We start from the raw sequence: 20286 nt of genomic DNA, 5'->3' as shown, positions 1-20286 counted from the left end.
GCCAGGGACTTGAACCAGGATCCTTGTGCTTCATACTATGTGTGCTTAATCTGGTGTGCTACTGCCCAGCCCCCTCTTTGGCAATTTTTAAAAAATATTTATTCATTATTTGTTAGTGAGAAAAAGAGAGAGAACTAAAACATTACTCTAACACATGTGCTACTTAGAATTGAACTCAGGATGACTTCTTGAGAAATAATAATAATAATAAATATTGAAAGAAGGTTTTGCCTGTCCCAGACACAGCTTGAAGTGGGTCTCCTTAGCAAGTCAGTTCATCCCCAAGCTCTGCAAGGACACCTTTTCCTTTTCCTCCACTCTGCCACTCAAGACACTGAGGCATGGAAGAAAAGAAATGACCCCCTCAAAGGTCACACTTCTCATAAGTAGCAGAGCTGAGATGTGAACTTGGGGAACTGGATTCTCTTTTCTGAGCAAGAAACAGTTATGGGGAGCCAGATGGCAGGGAACACCCAGCACCCACACTGCAGCCCATGACTTGGGTCTATATAAAGGAGTGACCCACCCACTGGGGGAAAGAAGCTGAGACTGGCTAGCAATGAGGGTGGCAATTCTCCACAGACATATCACCACTAGAGAGACAAAAATCCCTCTTTACAGGACCTTGCCATGAAGTTGAAGAAACAGACACACTCCTACCCCAAGATGTTACGATAAAGAACCATGAAGGTAAGGAAGTCTTCTGAGCAGAGTGAACATCTACACTGGGCTTTGAGAGGTGTATAAAAGTCTTCTGGGGGGAGTCGGGCTGTAGTGCAGCGGGTTAAGCGCAGATGGCGCAAAGCACAAGGACCGGCATAAGGATCCCGGTTCGAACCCCGGCTCCCCACCTGCAGGGGAGTCGCTTCACAGGCGGTGAAGCAGGTCTGCAGGTGTCTATCTTTCTCTCCTCCTCTCTGTCTTCCCCTCCTCTCTCCATTTCTCTCTGTCCTATCCAACAACGACGACAACAACAATAATAACTACAACAATAAAACAAGGGTAACAAAAGGGAATAAATAAATAAAATAAAAATTTAAAAAAATTTTTTAAAAAAGTCTTCTGGGGGAGTCGGGCGGTAGTGCAGCGGGTTAAGTGCAGGTGGCGCAAAGCACAAGGACAGGCATAAGGATCCCGGTTCAAGCCCCCAGCTCCCCACCTGAAAAGGAGTCACTTCACAAGAGGTGTAGCAGGTCTGCAGGTGTCTTTCTTTCTCTTCCCATCTCTGTCTTCCTCTCTTCTCTCCATTTCTCTCTGTCCTATCTAACAACGACGACACCAATAACAACAACAATAAAGCAAGGGCAACAAAAGGGAATAAATAAATTTTTTTAAGTCTTCCAGGAAGTGGGGGTAGATAGCATAATGAATATGCAAAGAAACTCTCATGCCTGAGGCTCAAAAGTCCCAGGTTCAATCTCCAGCACCACCATAAACCAGAACTGAACAGTGTTCTGGTAATAAATAAATAAATGTCTTTCAGGAAAGAAAAACGAGAGAGGAGACTACACATGAAGTATAAGGAGCCTGATGTGAATTTCAGGGAATCTCTTCTGGCCTGGATTGCCAGCTTTTGGCAAAGGGCTTGGCACATGGGTGGAATCAGACAGAAGTTGTGGAGGAGGTAGTAAGGTCATGCTTAGGGTGGAGACTTAGGAAACAACCAAACTCTTGGGGCAGCAAGGGAAAGGAGAACCAGCAGAAGGAAGTGAGAACAAGGCCTGACCACCACAAAAGGAGGTGGCAGTATGCTTAATGTAGAAGAAGGAAGGGTGTTGTTATTTTTATATTATTATTATTATATTATTATTATTATTTTAAGTAGGCACTGAGCTCAGGTGAAGAAAAAACTGGGGGAGAAGTAGTAAGGACAAAATAATAATTACTGGCTTTGGCAATCAGAATACAGGGTTCCGCACTTCGGGTATGGGACACACAAAACTGTGCAAAGTAAATGTGTAAAGCCGAGAGTTGACAAGGTAGGGGGAACATCTATACAACCCAAAAGCAGTAGTTTCAGAAAGTGTTTGTTCACTAAGGCCTGAGGGTCTATGAGGAGAAAAACTTAGTGCAATGTAATGAGCATTTATTGAGATCCCTTTCTAGAGAGCCGGGCAGTGGAACACCTGATAGAGCACACACATTACTATGCACAAGGACAAGGGTTCAAACCCCCAATCCCCACCTACAGAAGGGCACCTTCTGTATTTCCTTCCCTCTCCATTTCTCTCTGTCTCTAACAAAAAAGAAGAAGAGGAGGAGGAGGAGGAAGAGGAGGAGGAGAAGGAAGAAGAAGAAAGAAGAAGAAGAAGAAGAAGAAGAAGAAGAAGAAGAAGAAGAAGAAGAAGAAGAAGAAGAAGAAGAAGAAGAAGAAGAAGAAGGAGGAAGAAGAAGAAGAAGGAAGAAGAAGAAGAAGAAGGAAGAAGAAGGGAAGGAAGGAAGGAAGGAAGGAAGGAAGGAAGGAAGGAAGGAAGGAAGGAAGGGAAGGGAAGGGAAGGGAAGGGAAGGGAAGGGAAGGGAAGGAAAGGAAAGGAAAGGAAAGGAAAGGAAAGGAAAGGAAAGGAAAGGAAAGGAAAGGAAAGGAAAGGAAAGGAAAGGAAAGGAAAGGAAAGGAAAGGAAAGGAAAGGAAAGGAAAGGAAAGGAGAAAGAGAGGGGCAGGTAGTTCTGTACCTGGTTAAACACACAAACTACAGTGTGTTGGGAGTCAGGTGGTAGCGCAGTGGGTTAAGCGCAGGTGTCACAAACTACAGTGTGCAAGGACCCAGGTTCAAGCCCCTGATCCCCACCTTCAGGCTGAAAGCTTCACGAATGGTAAAGCAGGGCTGCAGGTGTCTCTGTCTCTCTCTATCTTTCTCATCCCTTCTCAATTTCTTTGTCTCGATGCAGTAATTAAAGATCAAAACTTTTTAAAAATTAAAAAGAAAGAGAGGAGACAGAGGAAAAGAAAAAGAGAACCCTTTCTGAACTAGGCTGAGAAAGCTGTAGTACATACACATAATGGAATACTATGCAGCTATTAAGAACAATGACCCCACCTTATCTGACCCATCTAGGATGGAGCTAGAAGGAATTATGTTAAGTCAGTTAAGTCAGAAAGATAAAGATGAGTATGGGATGATCTTACATCATCAACAGAAGTTGAGAAAGAAGAAAGAAAGGGAAACTAAAAGCAGGATCTGATTAAATTGAGAGTAGGGCACCAAAGTAAAAACCCTCTGGTGAGGGGGAGGGTGGACATTCGGCTTCCTGGGGCAGCAGGGGGGGGGGTTGGGGGGGTGGGGGGGTGGGTGAGATGGGACACAGTCTTTTGGTGGTAGGAATGGTGTTTATGTACACTCCTATTAAAGTGTAGTCAGAGGGGAAAATTGATCATATGTCTCGAACTTTTTAAAACACAGACTGAGTCTTTTGAATACATAGGCTGAGTCTTTGATATGTCAACTCTCTCAAAAGCCTAGACCAGGGAGAACAGAAGCAACCGGTAACACAGCTATATACAAGATGCTGGGTATTATACAGCAAACCCTAACAAGGGGACTTTTCAAAGTTAACCCAATTACCAAATAATGAAATGATAACAATAACTATCCATTGTCTTCTGGAACCCTAAGACAGCAGGAACCTCACATTTCTACTATAGAGCCTATATTTCCCCCAATCCTGGAGCCTTAGGGTGGGGCCCACTTTCCTGCACGCTTCTCTCAATTCATACCAAATAATATTGCATCCACGGACCGAAACCTAATCAATGCAAAGAGTGCCACCCCAACATGCTTCACTTCAGACTGTGTCCAGAGACTTCAGGTGTGCAATGACAACCCTTCAGCTTCATCACTCAGGTGAGACCTTTCCTTTCATAGTATTCTCTAATTCCATTCCAGGTGGTCCACTCCCCAATAAAGTCCCCAAACCTAGATATAGTCCAGGTCCCCTGAGATACAGCATATGTTCCCACATGCCCATAAACCAGGGAAAAATATATACCTGAAAGCAGAAGTACACAAGAGTCTGCAGGGAATACCCCCCCAACACTTCATCTGCATTATTCCAACCTTTAGGTCCATAACTGTTCAACAATTTGTTTGGCTGTGTATGTTAACTCTCTTTTCAGCCACCAGGTTCCAGATGCCAGCATGATGCCAACCAGACTTCCCTAGACTGACAACCCCACCAATGTGTCCTGGAGCTCAGCTTCCCCAGAGACACACCCTACTAGGGAAAGAGAGAGGCAGACTGGGAGTATGGATTGATCTGTCAACGCCCATGTTCAGCGGGGAAGCAATTACAGAAGCTAGACCTCCCATCTTCTACAAACCACAATGACCCTGGGTCCATGCTCCCAGAGAGATAGAGAATGGGAAAGCTATCAGGGGAGGGGATGGGATATGGAGATTGGGTTGTGGGAATTGTGTGGAGCTGTACCCCTCTTATCCTACGGTTTTGTTAATGTCTCCTTTCTTAAATAAATAATAAAAAATAAAATAAAATAATGGGCCTCCCTATAAAGGCAAGCCCAAATTTCACCCAAGGCAATCCAAAAAAGAGTTGTCTATTACTAAGCCCATGAACACTGGGACTGTGTAGACAGGAAATTACTGCCCAGTCAAACAGTGGAGAAGGAGGCAGTGCAGACTAAATGTTGCAGGAAAAATTTGGCTCAGCAGCCCGTCAGGGCACCACTTAAAAATCATAAACCAGGGAGTCAGGAAGTAGCGCAGCGGGTAAAGCACACATGGCGCGAAGCGCAAGGATAGGCATAAGGATCCCAGTTCAAGCCCCTGGCTCCCCACCTGCAGGGGAGTCACTTCACAAGTGGTGAAGCAGGTCTGCAGGTGTCTATCTTCCTCTCCCCCTCTCTGTCTCCCCCCCTCCATTTCTCTCTGTCCTATCCAACAGCGACGACAACAATAAAACAAGGGCAACAAGACTGAACAAATAAATATATTTTAAATTATTTATTTATTTATTTATTTATTCACTTTTGTTGCCCTTGTTGTTTTTCATTTTTGTTGTAGTTCTTGTTGTTGTTATTGATATTGTCGTTGTTGGATAGGACAGAAAGAAATGGAGGAGGGGAAGAGAGAGAGGGGGAGAGAAAGACAGACATTTGCAGACCTGCTTCACCACCTGTGAAGTGACTCCCCTGCAGGTGGGGAGCCGGGAGATCGAACCGGGATCCTTATACCAGTCCTTGTACTTTGCACCACCTGCACTAACCCGCTTAACCCACTGTGCTACCACCCAACTCTCAAATAAATATTTTTTAAAAAATCATAAACCGACATGACTACTCTTAGCACAAAGCAGGTATCAATCAACACTTGATGAATGCAAGACTGACAAACCAGGCAGCATTTAACTATTTCACAGATCAAAATTTTTCTTTGGACCTCATATTCTCTTAGACTCATTAAGACCATCTTCCTTTCCCTTCTCGTTTGTTTCTTTTTTAATGTTTAATTTATTTATTACTGTATATAGACAGAAAAATCAAGAGGGAAGGGGAGATAGAGAGGGAGAGAGACAGAGAGACACCCACAGCACTACTTCACTGCTCAAGAAGCTTTCCTCCTGCAGGTGGGGACTGGGGTTTGACTCCAGATCCTTAAGTAGTGTAACATGTGCTCTCCACCAAGGGCACCACCACCTTGTCCCTTCATCCAAGTTTCTGAGGTATCCCTAAATGTGTGTACATCTCAGGGTGGGGGGAACCTAAGTGCAGAGCAGTAAAATAGACAGACTGTCAATTATCAATTGAAGGGAAGGGATAGATAGCATAATGGTTATGCAAAGAGACTCTCATGCATGAGACTCCAAAGTCCCAGGATCAATCCCCAGCACCACCATATGCCAGAGCTGAACAGTGCTCTGATAAAAAAAGATATATATCAACTATACATATGTTGTACAGCTACTGACACAAAGGCTAAAGACATCTTTTTTGCATCCTAACACGCTGCTTTTGTTTTTACAGGATTTGAATGTCCAAGGTCCCACATTCAATTCCAGCACCTCACATGCTAGAAGTGAGGGGTGTTTTGATCACTTGCATAAAATGAATGAATGAATGAATGAATGAATGAATGGACAAATGAATGAATAAACAAATATGGCCAAGGAGATAGCATAGTGATTAAGCAAAAAGACTAATAAACCCTGAGGCTCCAAGGTCCCAAGTTCAATTCCTGATACCACCATAAGCCAGAGCTGAACAGTACTCTGGGAAGAAAGCAAAACAACAACAATAATAATAGGGTTGGGTGGTGGTACACCTGGTTGAGCACACCTGTTACTGAAGAAGAACCAGGGTTTGAAGCCCTGATCCCCACCTTCATGAAGGAAGCTTCACAAAGAGTGAAGCAGTGCTATAGGTGTCTTGCTTTCTTCTCCACCTTTCTCAATTTCTCTCTATTCTAATAATAAAAAGTGTTGGGGGGGATGGCCACCAGAAGCAGTGGATTCATCATGCAGGCACCAAGCCCCAGCAATAACCCTGGTAGCAATAAAAACAAGCAAACAAACAGATAATAGCAATAATGAAGTTGAGAGGTGACCCTGGATAAAATCTTGGGTACTCAAGCACGAGGTCTCAAGTTCAGTATTCAGCTTCTTCTGAGTCAGAGTGATGCTCTGGTTCTCTCTCTCTCTCTCTCTCTCTCTCTCTCTTTCTCTTTCCTTTTCTCCCTTTCTCATAAATATGTCTTTAAAATAATAATAGTAATAATAAATAAATAAATAAATATGTCCACTCCACAAAGCCAGGTGGTGGTGCACCTGGTTGAGCACACATGTTGCAATGTGCCAAAGACCAGGGTTCGAGCCCCTGGTACCCACCTGCAAAAAAGCTTTGCAAGTGGTGAATCAGTGTTGCAGGTGTCTCTCTCTCTCTGTTTCTCTCCCTATCACTCTCTTCCATCTTGATTTCTGGTTGTCTCTATCCAATAAATAAAGATGATTAAAAAAAAATAGTAAGTCCACTCAGGTCCTTCTGAGTGGACTTTGACTTTTGGATTTCTGCAACTAGGCTTTGACTTTTGGATTTCTCTGTACATCTCTGCATTGTCTGATTTTAGCAGGAATCCTACTCGGTCTGTCTAGCTAGAGTCTCTCATCATTTATGAGCACCTTGCTCTCTAATCAGAGACTCCTCATTTACGACTGTCCCCTGGGCAATGTCAGATCACCCTTCCTGCCTTCAGCAAGATTCCTGTTAAGTGAATTTAGCCAAAATCCTTCCTCAATTCTGATCCTTCCTTTTAGTAACTACCTACTCACTGACATTCTCACTTTTCCTTGTATTCAGAGTAGAGCTTATTCTCTCTCCCTCACTGAAAACCCCACTGCAGTGATCTCCCTACACCTATGACAATAGTCCTCTGAATAAAATCAGCCTCACTATTCTTTACAAGTGTCTGGAAAACACGTTTTTCTACTTTTAAAAATGCTTGTTTATTTTATGAGACAAAGAGGAAAATGTAAAGAAAGGGAAAAACAAGAGAGCCCCACTCTGGCACAGTCAGTGTCAGGGATCAAACCCTAGGTCTCACACATTGTCTACTCTGAAACTATGGGACTCTTTCACATGGAAACGATAAAGAACCCACTCAAACCCACTAAGCAACAACAATAAAAGAAAGTAATTAGTTCAGGAGAATAAACACTCTAAGGATAATATTTCAAGTATGACTAGCTCCAAATTCCAGAGTTTAAGCCCAGTCATCTGGTCTCCATGCCTATTTTTGGCTCTCGTCCTGTGTTTGCATAACACAGGTTCTCTGTACAAGTCATAGCTAGGTCCTGGGCATACAAGATTTAGCCCTAGAGATTACAGGACTCCGAACAATTTTATCCAACATTTCAGCGGTGGGTCTGACTGGTTTGACTGGAGTCACATGACCCCAACCCTGAACCAATGAATTAACAGAAGACGTTGCTTACTCTGATTGGTCAGGTCTTGGTCATTTGCTAGCTAGTAGAGAGGGTTATAGTTAGCCCCATTGGAACTACATAATATATAATCAATGGGAAAAATGAGATGAAAGAACTAAGTTCCCCCAAAGGACAAATGCTAAACAGACCAAAGTGATCCCATATTTTATCTTACTTTTTCTCTTAATTAAATGTTTTGGAGGTTGTTACAAATCAGTACACATAGAAGTCCCCAAATTCTTTCATGAATATGACAGAGGTTTTTTTGTCCCTTAGAACCTCCAACCAGTCTACACTTGGCCCACTTTTGGATTATTCTCATTTTATTTTTTTTCCTACTGCAAACAACACTGCAAAGATTGTCCAGATATGTATTTCACTTCCCTCTTATGAGGGTATATTTATAGGTGAAAACTGCTGAATGAAAGAGCAGGTACCTTTTAAATATTCTTAGGTGTTTGTCACATTTCCCTGAAAAGAGATCTGACTAATTTACATTTTACCTGTAATACACTAGAGGACCCACACATTGTCTCTCTGATCCCTTCAACAAAATATGATAGAGCTGTGGTCCAGGAGGTGGCGCAGTGATAAGGCTTTGGACTCTCAAGCATGAGGTCCTCAGTTTGATACCCGGCAGCACATGTGCCAGAGTGCTGTCTGGTTCTTTCTCTCTCTTCCTATCTTCCTCATTAATATATAAATAAAATCTTTTTAAAAAAATATGATAGAGCTCATTTTGAGGAGGCTCAGGAATTGTACGTGACCTGCTCAAGACATGTAACTAATGGAAATAGGGCTCAAACCAGAGTCTGTCTGTAAACTTTTGAAAAAAATTTTTGTTTGTTTGTTTGTTTGTGAGACAGATGAAAGGAGAAAATGAACCAGACATCACTCTGGCACATGGCACTGTAGGTGATCAAAATCCAGACCTCATGTTTGAGCAGTCCACTGTTTTATCCACTGTGCCACCTCCTGTACCACGTGCTTATAAATTCTTAAATGTTCTGCTTCCCAGGCAGGCTGACATGCCAAGCCTACCAGAATATCATGGGAAAATCCTCTGTCCTCAAACCATCAATCAACCATCATCATTGGCCACCTACACCAAACTAAGCCAGATGCTGATCCAACCCTCCACGAATAAGCTTTATATATATATATTTTCATATTAACATATTAATATATAATTTATATTAGAGAGAGAGAGTACTCCTTAGCTCTGGCTTATGGTGGTTCTGGGGATTGAACCTGGGACCTCAAAGCCCCAGGCATGAAAATCTTTGACATACTTTATACTACCTTCCCAATACTGAATGAGCTTTTTCTGATAACCCCCAACACATCATATTTATTTCACCTACCTGAGTAACACCTTCCAAGGAGGCATGGCATGAACACAACCACATTTATTGATCTGACATAGCAGCTTTATAGGTGTCATTTCAATTTATCCTCACCTTACAGATGAGGAAGTAGACCACCCGAGGGGCTTATCCAAGACTATACAATGGAGAAAGACTACAAGTTAAGACAATGTGGCTCCATTATTGACATCAATTCTAAAATTGGTTCCTACAGAACACTATATCCATTCCTAGGTGCTTGGATTTTTTCCAGAATAAAACTGCTCACAACAGAATACTTCAGAGCCCATCAATACAGGATCAGCTAAACATTGTTACATTTATAAGCAAAAACACTTTTTCTTTCTAGATACAGAAAGACACCACACCATGCAAACTTCCTTCAGTGCTATGGGGCCCAGCTCAAACCTGGCTCATGTGCATGACAAAGCAAACACACTATCCAAGTGAGCTACCTTGCTGGCCCTAGGAGAGAACAATTTTAAAGACTGTGATGACAATAAAATGTCAATTCCATGAGAACAGGGGCTTTCTCTATTTTGATATATATCCTCAGGGCCTAGGCCAGTACTCTGTAAAGTAGATGCTCCTGTACCTTGGATGAATGGATGGATGGATGGATGGATGGATGGATGGATGGATGAATGAACAACTAAAAGAATATATGAGTGAACCAATTTCTGAGAGGTAAAATTACATCTGTTTTATATCTGCTGGTTCACCTTCTTCTTTTTACTTAGTCTTGCTTTCTGGGTATTCAACCAACATGGTTTCATAACTAGCCAGTCACTGCCTTGGCATGTATACATCATCTGTGAGCTTTTTCTGCAGCCAATAGAGTACTCATCTAGTAGGTCTGGAAAATGTTCCTTTATTGCTGCCAATGTCTGCAGAACCCCAGCTCTCCCTAGTTCCCATAGCTGGGTCAGGTGTCTTAAGACCCTCCTGGGCAACTCAGGTCCGATTTCTAGCCCATGACCTCCTCAACTTGAAACCACATCCTCTGCTTCCACACTGAATCACCATTGAGATGACAGTCAGAGTAAGTAATACTTACAGAGCACTATGTCTTAGGCACCTCCAGCTTGCTTCCTTAGGCCTCCCATTCCCCGTATTACAGCAGAAGGATGGCATGGTGGTAATTCAGACTCCATGCCACTTCACTGGCAGGTATTTGAACCTGGGCTGTCTAATGCTATCCAAACCCTTCAACACTGTGTCATCTCTTACTAGCTGTTAAGCACTAACTGCATGTGGGCCCAGTCCATGCCAAGTGCCAGCCTGGGATAAGGTGCCTACTGTGGGCTAACTGGGAATGAGTGCCTACTATGTGCAGGCTGGGGCATGCACTGAAACGTCATAACAGAAAGTATGATGTCATCATAAGTGCTATAAGAAAAACAATGTAGAGCAGGAGAGATAGTATAATGGTTATACAAAAAGACTCTCATGCCTAAGGTTTCAAGGTCCCATGTTTAATCCCATACATCACCAAAATCCAGAGCTGAGAAGTGCTCTGGTTAAAAGGGGGAAAAATTAAATAATTAAAAATTTTATATGCAAGAGGCCCCAGGTTCAATCCCTGACACCATGTATGCCAGGGCTGAGAAAGCTGAGTGATGTTCTGATGTCTCTTTAAAATGATAGGAAAGAAAGTGCAAGGACTGGTGTATGGATCCCCGTTCGAACCCCCAGCTCCCCACCTGCAGGGGAGTTGCTTCACAGGTAGTGAAGCAGGTTTGCAGGTGTCTCTCTTTCTCTCTGCCTCTCTGTCTTCCCCTCCTCTCTCCATTTCTCTCTGTCCTATCCAACAATGACGACATCAATAACAACAACAATAATAACTATAATAATAAAACAAGGACAACAAAAAGGAATAAATAAATAAATATGTTTTAAAAAATGACAGGAAAGAAAAAGTAAAGAGTGATTTAGAGTGGTCCGGGAGTTGATGCAGTGGATAAAGTATTGGACTCTCAAGCATGAGGTCCTGAGTTCAGTCCCAGGCAGCACATGTATCAGAGTTATGTCTGATTCTCTCTCTCTCTCTCCCTCTCCCTCCCCCTATCCCTCTCCCTCTCCCTCTCTCTCCCTCCCTCCACTGTCTTTCTCATAAATATATAAATAAATTCTTTAAAAAATAAAAAATAGTGCTATATAAAGGTTTAATAGTGGCATTCAGTGAACATAAAAGACCCTGCTTTGTTTAGACACATAGATGCCCTCAGAGGCAGGTACTAGCAGCATCCCTACTTTATAGACCAGAGGACTATGGTACAGAGAGAGGGATAGGTTTAGCCAATGCCACACAGCAATAGAGAGATGAGATCACACTAGACTGGTGGTGGTTGTGGTGGGGGTAATGAATGCTAGATGGGCTGAGATGGAAAGAGGAATTCCACTTAGAGAGAATATGCAAAATCAAAGACCCTTTCCCCAGTTGGGTGTGTGACACAGCTTCCAGATGCCAGTGCACATAGATGGATATGAGGAGGCACTGGGCAGAGGACACAGGTGGGTAGAAAACCACTGGAGTAGCCCCACACCTTTGGACATCTAATCTTTGACAAAGGGGCCCAGACTATTCAATGGGGAAAGCAGAGTCTCTTCAACAAATGGTGTTGGAAACAATGGATTGACACATGCAGAAGAATGAAACTGAATCACTGTATTTCACCAAATACAAAAGTAAATTCCAAGTGGATCAAGGACTTGGATGTTAGACCACAAACTATCAGATACTTAGAGGAAAATATTGGCAGAACTCTTTTCCACATACATTTTAAAGACATCTTCAATGAAACGAATCCAATTACAAAGAAGACTAAGGCAAGTACAAACCTATGGGATTACATCAAATTAAAAAGCTTCTTCACAGCAAAAGAAACCACTACCCAAACCAAGAGACCCCTCACAGAATGGGAGAAGATCTTTACATGCCATACATCAGACAAGAGTTTAATAACCAACATATATAAAGAGCTTGCCAAACTCAACAACAAGACAACAAATAACCCCATCCAAAAATGGGGGGAGGACATGGACAGAATATTCACCACAGAAGAGATCCAAAAGGCTGAGAAACACATGAAAAAATGCTCCAAGTCTCTGATTGTCAGAGAAATGCAAATAAAGACAACAATGAAATACCACTTCACTCCTGTGAGAATTTCATACATCAGAAAAGGTAATAGCAGCAAATGCTGGAGATGGTGTGGGGTCAAAGGAACCCTCCTACACTGATGGTGGGAATGTAAATTGGTCCAACCTCTGTGGAGAACAGTCTGACGAACTCTCAGAAGGCTAAACATGGACCTACCCTATGACCCTGCAATTCCTCTCCTGGGGATATATCCTAAGGAACCTAACACATCCATCCAAAAAGATCTGTGTACACATATGTTCTTGGCAGCACAATTTGTAATAGCCAAAACCTGGAAGCAACCCAGGTGTCCAACAACAGATGAGTGGCTAAGCAAGTTGTGGTATATATACACAATGGAATACTACTCAGCTGTAAAAAATGGTGACTTCACCATTTTCAGCCAATCTTGGATGGACCATGAAGAATTTATGTTAAGTAAAATAAGTCAGAAACAGAAGTATGACTATGGGATGATCTCACTCTCAGGCAGAAGTTGAAAAACAAGATCAGAAGAAAAAAAAACAAAAAACAAGTAGAACCTGAAATGTAATTGGCATATCGCACCAAAGTAAAAGACTCTGGGGTGGGAGTGGGTGGGTGGGGAGAATACAGGTCCAAGAAGGATGACAGAGGACCTAGTGGGGGTTGTATTGTTATATGGAAAACTAGGGAATGTTATGCATGTACAAACTATTGTATTTACTGTTGAATGTAAAACATTAATTCCCCAATAAAGAAATTTAAAAAAAGAAAGAAAACCACTGGAGTACCAGCCAGACAGCCTGTGATTAATCCAATGACACAGGGGAGCCATAGAGGGTTAATGAGCAGAGGAGTAACTTGATTAGAGATAAGTATTCTAGAAAGAGTTATTCCAGCAATGAAGAGGTGGGGTAGAAAATATATCAGACCACACAAGAAAGATCAAGATCAAAGAAACTTGCAGTAAAGGGAAGATATGCTGAGGGGCAAATGTACTTAGTTTGAGTTTTGCTCCTCTTCTAGAAACAGTATTCCCTCCCCATAGAAAGCTATTCTCTCCCATTCTATTTTCTGGTTTGTGTGGGTCAGCTCACTCCAGGGGGACACTGATGATTGTTTCAGGATGGGCACAGGGCCCCAGTTAAGCCAGCAAGGGTCTGTAAATATGAAGACTCCCACTGAAATGACTGGCACAGGGGCTCTCTCCCCTGGCCTGAAAGAGGGGTAAGTGGTAACATCTGTGTCACCACTGAGGAAGAACCTGCCCTCTGATCCCCAAAAAGGGAATAAGAAGGCAACCAACCAAACATAACCACCCAAAAAGATTTGTGTTTACCTATGTTCATAGCAGCACAGTTTGTAATAGCCAAATCTGGGAAGCAACCCAGGTGTACAGTGGAATACTACTCAGCTGTTAAAAATGGTAAATTCACCTTCTTCACCTCATCTTGGATGGAGCTTGAAGGAATCATGTTAAGTGAGATCATCCAGAGAAGATGGGATAATTTCACTCGCAGACAGAAGTTGAAAAATAAGAACAGAAGGGAAAACACATAGCAGAACTTGGACTGAAGTTGGTGTATTGCTCCAAAGTAAAAGACTCTGGGGGTCGGGGAAGGGTTCAGGTCCTGGAACATAATGGCAGAGGAGGATCTAGCGAGAATTGAATGGAAATATGGGAAACTGAGAAGTATTACAGATGTACAAACTATTGTATTTTATTGTTGACTGTAAACCATTAATCACCCAATAAAGAAATTTTTAAAAAGAAGGCAAATAGAGCAAGGAGATAGGTGTGGAAGGGGGTTGGGGTTGTAGCACTTTACTTGCAGCTAACACTCACCCTGGACTTTCAACCTTGGAAGCCACAGATTTTGACTTTCTGCTAAAGTTTATCTTTGCCTAAGTAATCCCTGATATTCATGCAGACTAGCTCTGGGGTCAGAAGGAAGAAAACAGGGAAGTGAGAATGAAGAAGCTGGCATAGGAGGAGGAGGAGGACAAGCCAACCCAGTGTCAGAAGGGTCAGGCCACTGGAACCTAGGCTTCAGCCCCTTAGCAGAAAGAAACAGGGAGCAGTGGGCCCCTCCAGACAAGCGACCTCCTGGAACACATCAGCTGTGGATAAGGAGAAACCAGGCTGAAGCTAAGATCTGAATTGGGGGGGGGGGGGGCTGGGTGGTGGCACACCTGGTAGAGCGCACATGTTACGGCGTTCAAGGACCCAGGTTCAAGCCCCCAGTCCCCACCTACAGGGGGAAAGCTTCACAAGTGGTGAAGCAGATCTGCAGGTGTCTCTCTTTCTCTCTCCCTCTCTATCTCCCTTACTGTCTCAATTTCTGGCTGTCTCTATCCAATAAATAAAGATAATAAAAAAATTATTTTAAAAAATCTAAATGGGAAAGGGAAAAGGGCAGGTGCCGTCCTGGAAAACCCTGGGGGGTGAGGAGGACAGGAGAAAGAAAACAGAAAACTGAAGGGAACAGAGTGGGGGAAGTGGGTATTTCAAGAAAAAATGTACAGGAGGGAGTGTCAAGGAGGAGAGAAAGTCTAAAAGGGTGCTCCATCCCCCGCCATCCTACCTGTGGAGAAAGAGCAGTTGTTTCTGAGTTCAAGTTCACCTTGAGATATTTGGTGACAGGAAGTGTGTGGAAGCCTGACCACTGCATCATACAAGTCGCCAAGCATGTCACTTGTCACCTGCCAGCTGTCCCTCAAACCCCAACCAGAACCCATTCACCTGTAAAGCAGCCACTTGGTTCAGAGAGGAGACTTTACAAACCACTTCCTGAGAGCAAAAAGGTGAAGAATGTGGGTCTGAGAAGCAGCCTGCCTGAGCTCAAATCCCTACTCTGCACACATTGTGCTGTGTGAGCTCAGGGCAAGTCACTCAACCTCTCTGGATCTCAGTTTGCTCCTATGTGTAAGAAGAATAGTCTTGGATCAGTTCACTTTGATAGTGCACTGCTTTGCCATGTTTGCCACCCAGGTTGGAACCTGGCTCCCAGCACATTAAAGGAAGCTTTAGTGCTGTGGTTTCTTTCAGGTTCACGTCTATCTATCTATCTGTTTGTCTATCTATCTATCTACCTATCTAAAGAAGTGGAGGAGGAAGAGGAAGGAGGGAGATGAGGGAGGAAGAGGAGGAGAAAAGAGGAAGAAGAAGAAGAAGAAAAGTTCTTCTACTGTTTATAAGTGAGACCAGAGTATTGCTCAGTTTTGGAATACTCAGTGTTAGGGATCAAAGCTGTGACCTCACACAGGCAAGTCTTGTGCTCTGCCACTGAACTATCTCCCTGGCCCTCAGAAACAGTCTTGGTCATGGAGACAAGACCTGCCAAGCACACAAACTGACATATTAAAAACTACCGGTCAGTGTCTAGATTCCTTCTCACTGGGATATAAGGACATGGCTGGGGGCAGGAACAAGAGCAGATGAGGTAACTGTCACTCATCCTTATATTTGTCCAGCAGATGGCTCAGGAAGGAGGGTGTACTCTCTGGACTTGGGAGTTGAAGCAGGCGGAGCCCTCAGAACCACAGCCCATTCACTAGATCCGTGATTGGCAGGGGAAGCATTTCAGTCCATCTCCCCTACTTCCCACCCCCACTCCCATCCCCTTTACTGGGGGGAAGGGCTCCAGTAGAAACCACAAAGCCTGGGGGAGGAAGGAAGTGCTCTCCAGCCACACAGCCCCAAAGCCCTTCCAGCCAGGCCCAAAGGCCCAGAGCATCTGTTAGGAATCAATTGACAGGATGTTCTCTTTCTTCCTGGGGTCACCTTCTCTACTGAGTGGAGAGAACAATGGCTTCATAGGCAGAACCCTGCTGATGGCTGATAGGGGTCTGGGTGATGGATAGCCCAAGGAAAGACACAGCGAGTTTATCACTCCCCAGTTGAGGAAGGAGGGAAGCTAGCTCAGGACACAAAGCCTGACAGACTCAGTGCGCCAAAGAAGCAAAAAATACTGCTGAATTGCCGGGTTGTGCACCAGACTGGAAAGTTGGGGAGAAAGTCAAGAGCAGGCACTTATTCCACTTGTAGAAATCTTCACTACAGTGGACAAAGGATGGAGCCAGGCAAGAGACAGGGTTCCTAAGTCAGAGACCTGGGTGTGAATCCTAGCCCCACTAGTGCTCCAAAAGGATCTGCCTGGGAAGTAGTGCACTAGATAAGGAGTTAGACCCTGAAGCGTGAGGTCCTCTGGTTCTCTCTCCCTCTCACAATAAATAGATATTCTAAAAGACTGTGCATTTTATTAAATGTGAGTTATTATAGAACTTTATGGGTCTGACACTTTAAACTGGTCCCGTACAAACAATAAGTTGAGTGCTTACAGCAGCTGGGAGAGACATTTTCACTGAGAACATTAAAATAAAACTTAAAAACCTTAGAATTGCCCTGCCAGTAGTAGTTTGCAAATACTCTCAACTAAACTACATGCAAAATATTGTGATTAAGGAAGTTGTTAAAGAAGAGGGCATTTTACAAGATTTGTGACAGTTGATATGGGCATAGGTCAGAGCATTTTACACACTTTGGTGAATTTATCCCCATGACAGACTACCATGATTACAGGTGAGGAAAATGGGACCCAGAAAGGGTAAATAACTAGCCCCAAACCACACAGCTGGGAAGGGGCCACTGGAGGATTCAGTCTCAACCAGTCCCCGCCCTAAGCTCCAGGCGGGGCTGCCTTTGTCTGAATGGATCTGTCTCCAGGTTAGAGACCAGAGACTTAGAGAGAGTCTTCTCTCCAATCTCAGCTTTAAAGGACCAATTAGCAAAGATTCTTTTGCCTCTAGGAGAGGTTTATGGGTATACACAACACTTCCCTTCTTTTAAATTGCCCCTCACACCCTGGGTGAGTTGCACAAGGTTCAAAAAAGTGGAGCACTTTGCTTAATGATTTCTTACCTAACACACACACACACACACACACACACACCTGTGTAATTACATCTGAAGCAGAAATAGCAGATGCTTGCCAACCCCCCTCTCCCCAAAGTCTTCTGTGAGCCCCTCCCAGTTCCTGACTATGGACCATACAATGCCACCAATATTCTGACCTTCACAGCACAGGGTAGCTTTGATTTTTCTACACTTCATATGAATGAGATTCCATGATGAGTGAGCTCTGGCACCTGACTCTATATGTTTGGAGGGAATAACCCAGACAGAACCAGCAGGGAACCAGACAACCCCGGCAGAGAAAAGGAGAGTCCTCTGACAGTTTCTCTCCTGCAATAAGCCCCAGGCTTGTTTCCATTCTGCCTCACTGACCCTTCAGAGGAGGAGAAAGTGGGGAGGGCCGCATGAGTTGCCTGTGGGAAAGCAGCGAGCCACAGGGGCCAAAGGAGGTGTCCCCGAGGGAGGGAGTGAGCAGGCCAGGTGGTCACCTCCGGCTGCTCTCTGAGTCCACAGGCGAGTCTAAGAGGCTTTCAGAAACTCCATCCCCTCCCCTCGCCCACTGAACTCAACCTCAAGGGGGCCTAGGGGTGGCCAGAGTCTCTTCCCCAGGATGTGGACAATCCCTCCCCCACCCAGAAAAAGATCAGGAACCTGCCCCCCCCAAGAAGGTGTGTCTCCCTACCTGTGCACTGTTGGATGAAGTCCTGATACTCCGCTCCCTGCTCGCCGGGGACGATGGTGGAGCCGTCGTATTTAAAAGTCACCCTTTGGGTTGGGAGAAGAAGGGAGGAAAAAAACACACACACACATGAGCGTTGGCGGCCGCCCAGTGCAGGGCTTCCAGCAGGGCAGTCTAAGAGATGCTCTGGCTGTCCCGGGTTGCGGGGGCCGATTGCCGCACGGGAGGAGCCTGAGTGCCCCGGGTTAGGAAGCCGGCTCCGTGCACCAGGCCCCTCGCGAGCTCGGGGAGTGGGGCTCGGAGATGAATGGGAAGCTCCTCACCAGATGACGGCCGAGCCGTCGTCGCGCACCAGATTGTACGCGGTCCTGCAAGCCTCTTTGTCGATCTTGGTGGCCATGGCGGAGGGCCCACAGTGAGATCAGTCAACACGCAGCGGACAAGAGCGCCCCGAGCCGGCCGCGGGGTCGGTCAGCGGCGGGGACTTTGAGGACAGCGGTGGCGGCGGCGATGCAGCGCTGCGGACTCCGAGCTCCGAGCGCGGCCCAGATTGCACCGCCACCCGAGCAGCCCCGGCACGCCCACGCGCGCCCATTGGCTATGCGAGCCACTGTCCGCCACGCCCCTAGTTCCCATTGGCAGGATGATCTCAGGGGCGGGGCCTCTTCTCTTGCCAGTGGCCAATCCCCAACCCAGCGGGTTGCGCAACTCGGCAAAGGAGATTGAAGCAGGGGTTCTTTCCTCCCTCCTTTTCTTTTCCCTCCGCTGTCAACTCCTCCCACTTCTTCCCATCGCTTCTTCATCGTCCCCTGACAGGCTCTCACACCCACTTACCCCCTCTTCTCTCTCCTCCTCCCCTTCCCCCTCTCTACTCCATCTGCATCTCCAGTTCTCCACCCAACCCTCTCGTTCTTTCACTATCCTTACTCCTTCCCCTCTTCCCACCTCCTTTCTCTTTCTCCTCCCCTTCTTTCCCTCGATCTTCCCCCTGCCCTGGTCCTCCTTCCTCCTCCATCTTTCTTTATACCCACCCTCCAATTCCGTCTTCTTCCTATTTTCACCCCAGCTGTCTCCCTCCTCCCTTCCCCTCATCTCTCTTATCTTTTTTAAATTTTTATTTATAAAAAGGAAATACTGACAAAAACCATAGGATAATAGGGGTACAACTCCACACAATTTCCATCACCAGAACTCCGTGTCCCATCCCCTCCCCTGATAGCGTCCCTATTCTTTATGCCTCTGGGAGTATGGACCCAGGGTCATTATGGGGTACAGAAGATGGAAGGTCTGGCTTCTGTAATCGCTTCTCATCTCCTTATTCCCTCCTCTATCCTCCACCTCCTCCCTCACCAACCCCGCCCCCAGGCTGTACCCTCCACCCCCAATTTGACACCTTTGTTTGAGTAATTTAAATGCATCAAACTAAGGTAAACTACCCCTTCCCCAGTGTTTAGCTCCGGGTGGGGAGAAACTGGAAAGAATCTAGCATTTCAAAGGGGAGGAGAGAGACAGTAAACTGCTTCCAAAACTTATGGGATCACTGTTTATTCTCTGCTCTGGCCATTGGCATGCAGGTCTTATCTCCCACTTTGGACCCAAGGGAGAGCAAGCTGACTCACTCCTTGGATTCCTCAAGGACTCATTTATTTGTCCATTCACTCACAGACCAGTTAAAGTCAGGGCAGATAGGCAGGCCCTTCCTTAGACACCAGACTCTTGAATTGCATCCAGCACTGCTGCTTCAGCAAATCTCAAAAACTCTTGAGATTACTTTCCTCCAATAGAACAATAGTGTTGACACCGTAGGTTCATTTTATGGTTTAATGAAATTGTACATGTAAATAAATATAGTCACTCAATATAAGGTCATGCTGATGTTTAGAAATAATTAAAATAAACCTGAAATAGAAACCCAAAAGGCAAGGAGAAATATCCAATAAGCAATAAAATGTGGCAAAAGAAAAAAAAAGTATCAGTGAATGGATAAATGGACAAGTGGATAGAACAGTATTTTCAGAAAAATATTGCTGTAAATAAACAGACAAAACAAACTTCAATTTTACCAACCCCAAGCAGTTGCTGCCTTATTCCCCTGATTAAAGTCAGGGGACCTTTGGTCATTGAAAAGAAAAATAGGGGCTGGGTGGTGGCGCACCTGGCTGAGCACACGTATTACAATGTGCAAAGCCCAGGTTTGAGCCCTTGGTCCTCACCTGCAGGAGGAAAGGTTTGCAAATGGTGAAGTAAGGCTGCAGGTAAGGCTGCAGGTGT

General features: G+C 44.7%; 1 protein-coding gene across 1 annotated transcript in view; it reads right to left on the bottom strand.

The window, feature by feature from the left end:
- Nucleotides 1-18577, bottom strand: part of COTL1 (coactosin like F-actin binding protein 1) — a 66471-nt gene extending 47894 nt beyond the window's left edge. Inside the window, exons 1-2 of the mRNA XM_007528354.3 lie at nucleotides 18339-18577; nucleotides 18019-18101 (exon numbers count right to left, since the gene is read on the bottom strand). Of these exons, the coding sequence (XP_007528416.1) occupies nucleotides 18019-18101; nucleotides 18339-18415 (160 nt within the window). The 5' untranslated portion in view covers nucleotides 18416-18577. The remainder of the gene's footprint in view (nucleotides 1-18018; nucleotides 18102-18338) is intronic.
- Between the last annotated feature and the right edge of the window lie 1709 nt (nucleotides 18578-20286).

Source organism: Erinaceus europaeus, chromosome 2 (assembly GCF_950295315.1).
Source record: "Erinaceus europaeus chromosome 2, mEriEur2.1, whole genome shotgun sequence".
In the NCBI taxonomy this organism is placed as follows: Eukaryota; Metazoa; Chordata; class Mammalia; order Eulipotyphla; family Erinaceidae; genus Erinaceus; species Erinaceus europaeus.
The sequence above is the reverse complement of the archived record's forward strand: the minus strand, read 5'-3'. Positions and strand labels throughout refer to the sequence as shown.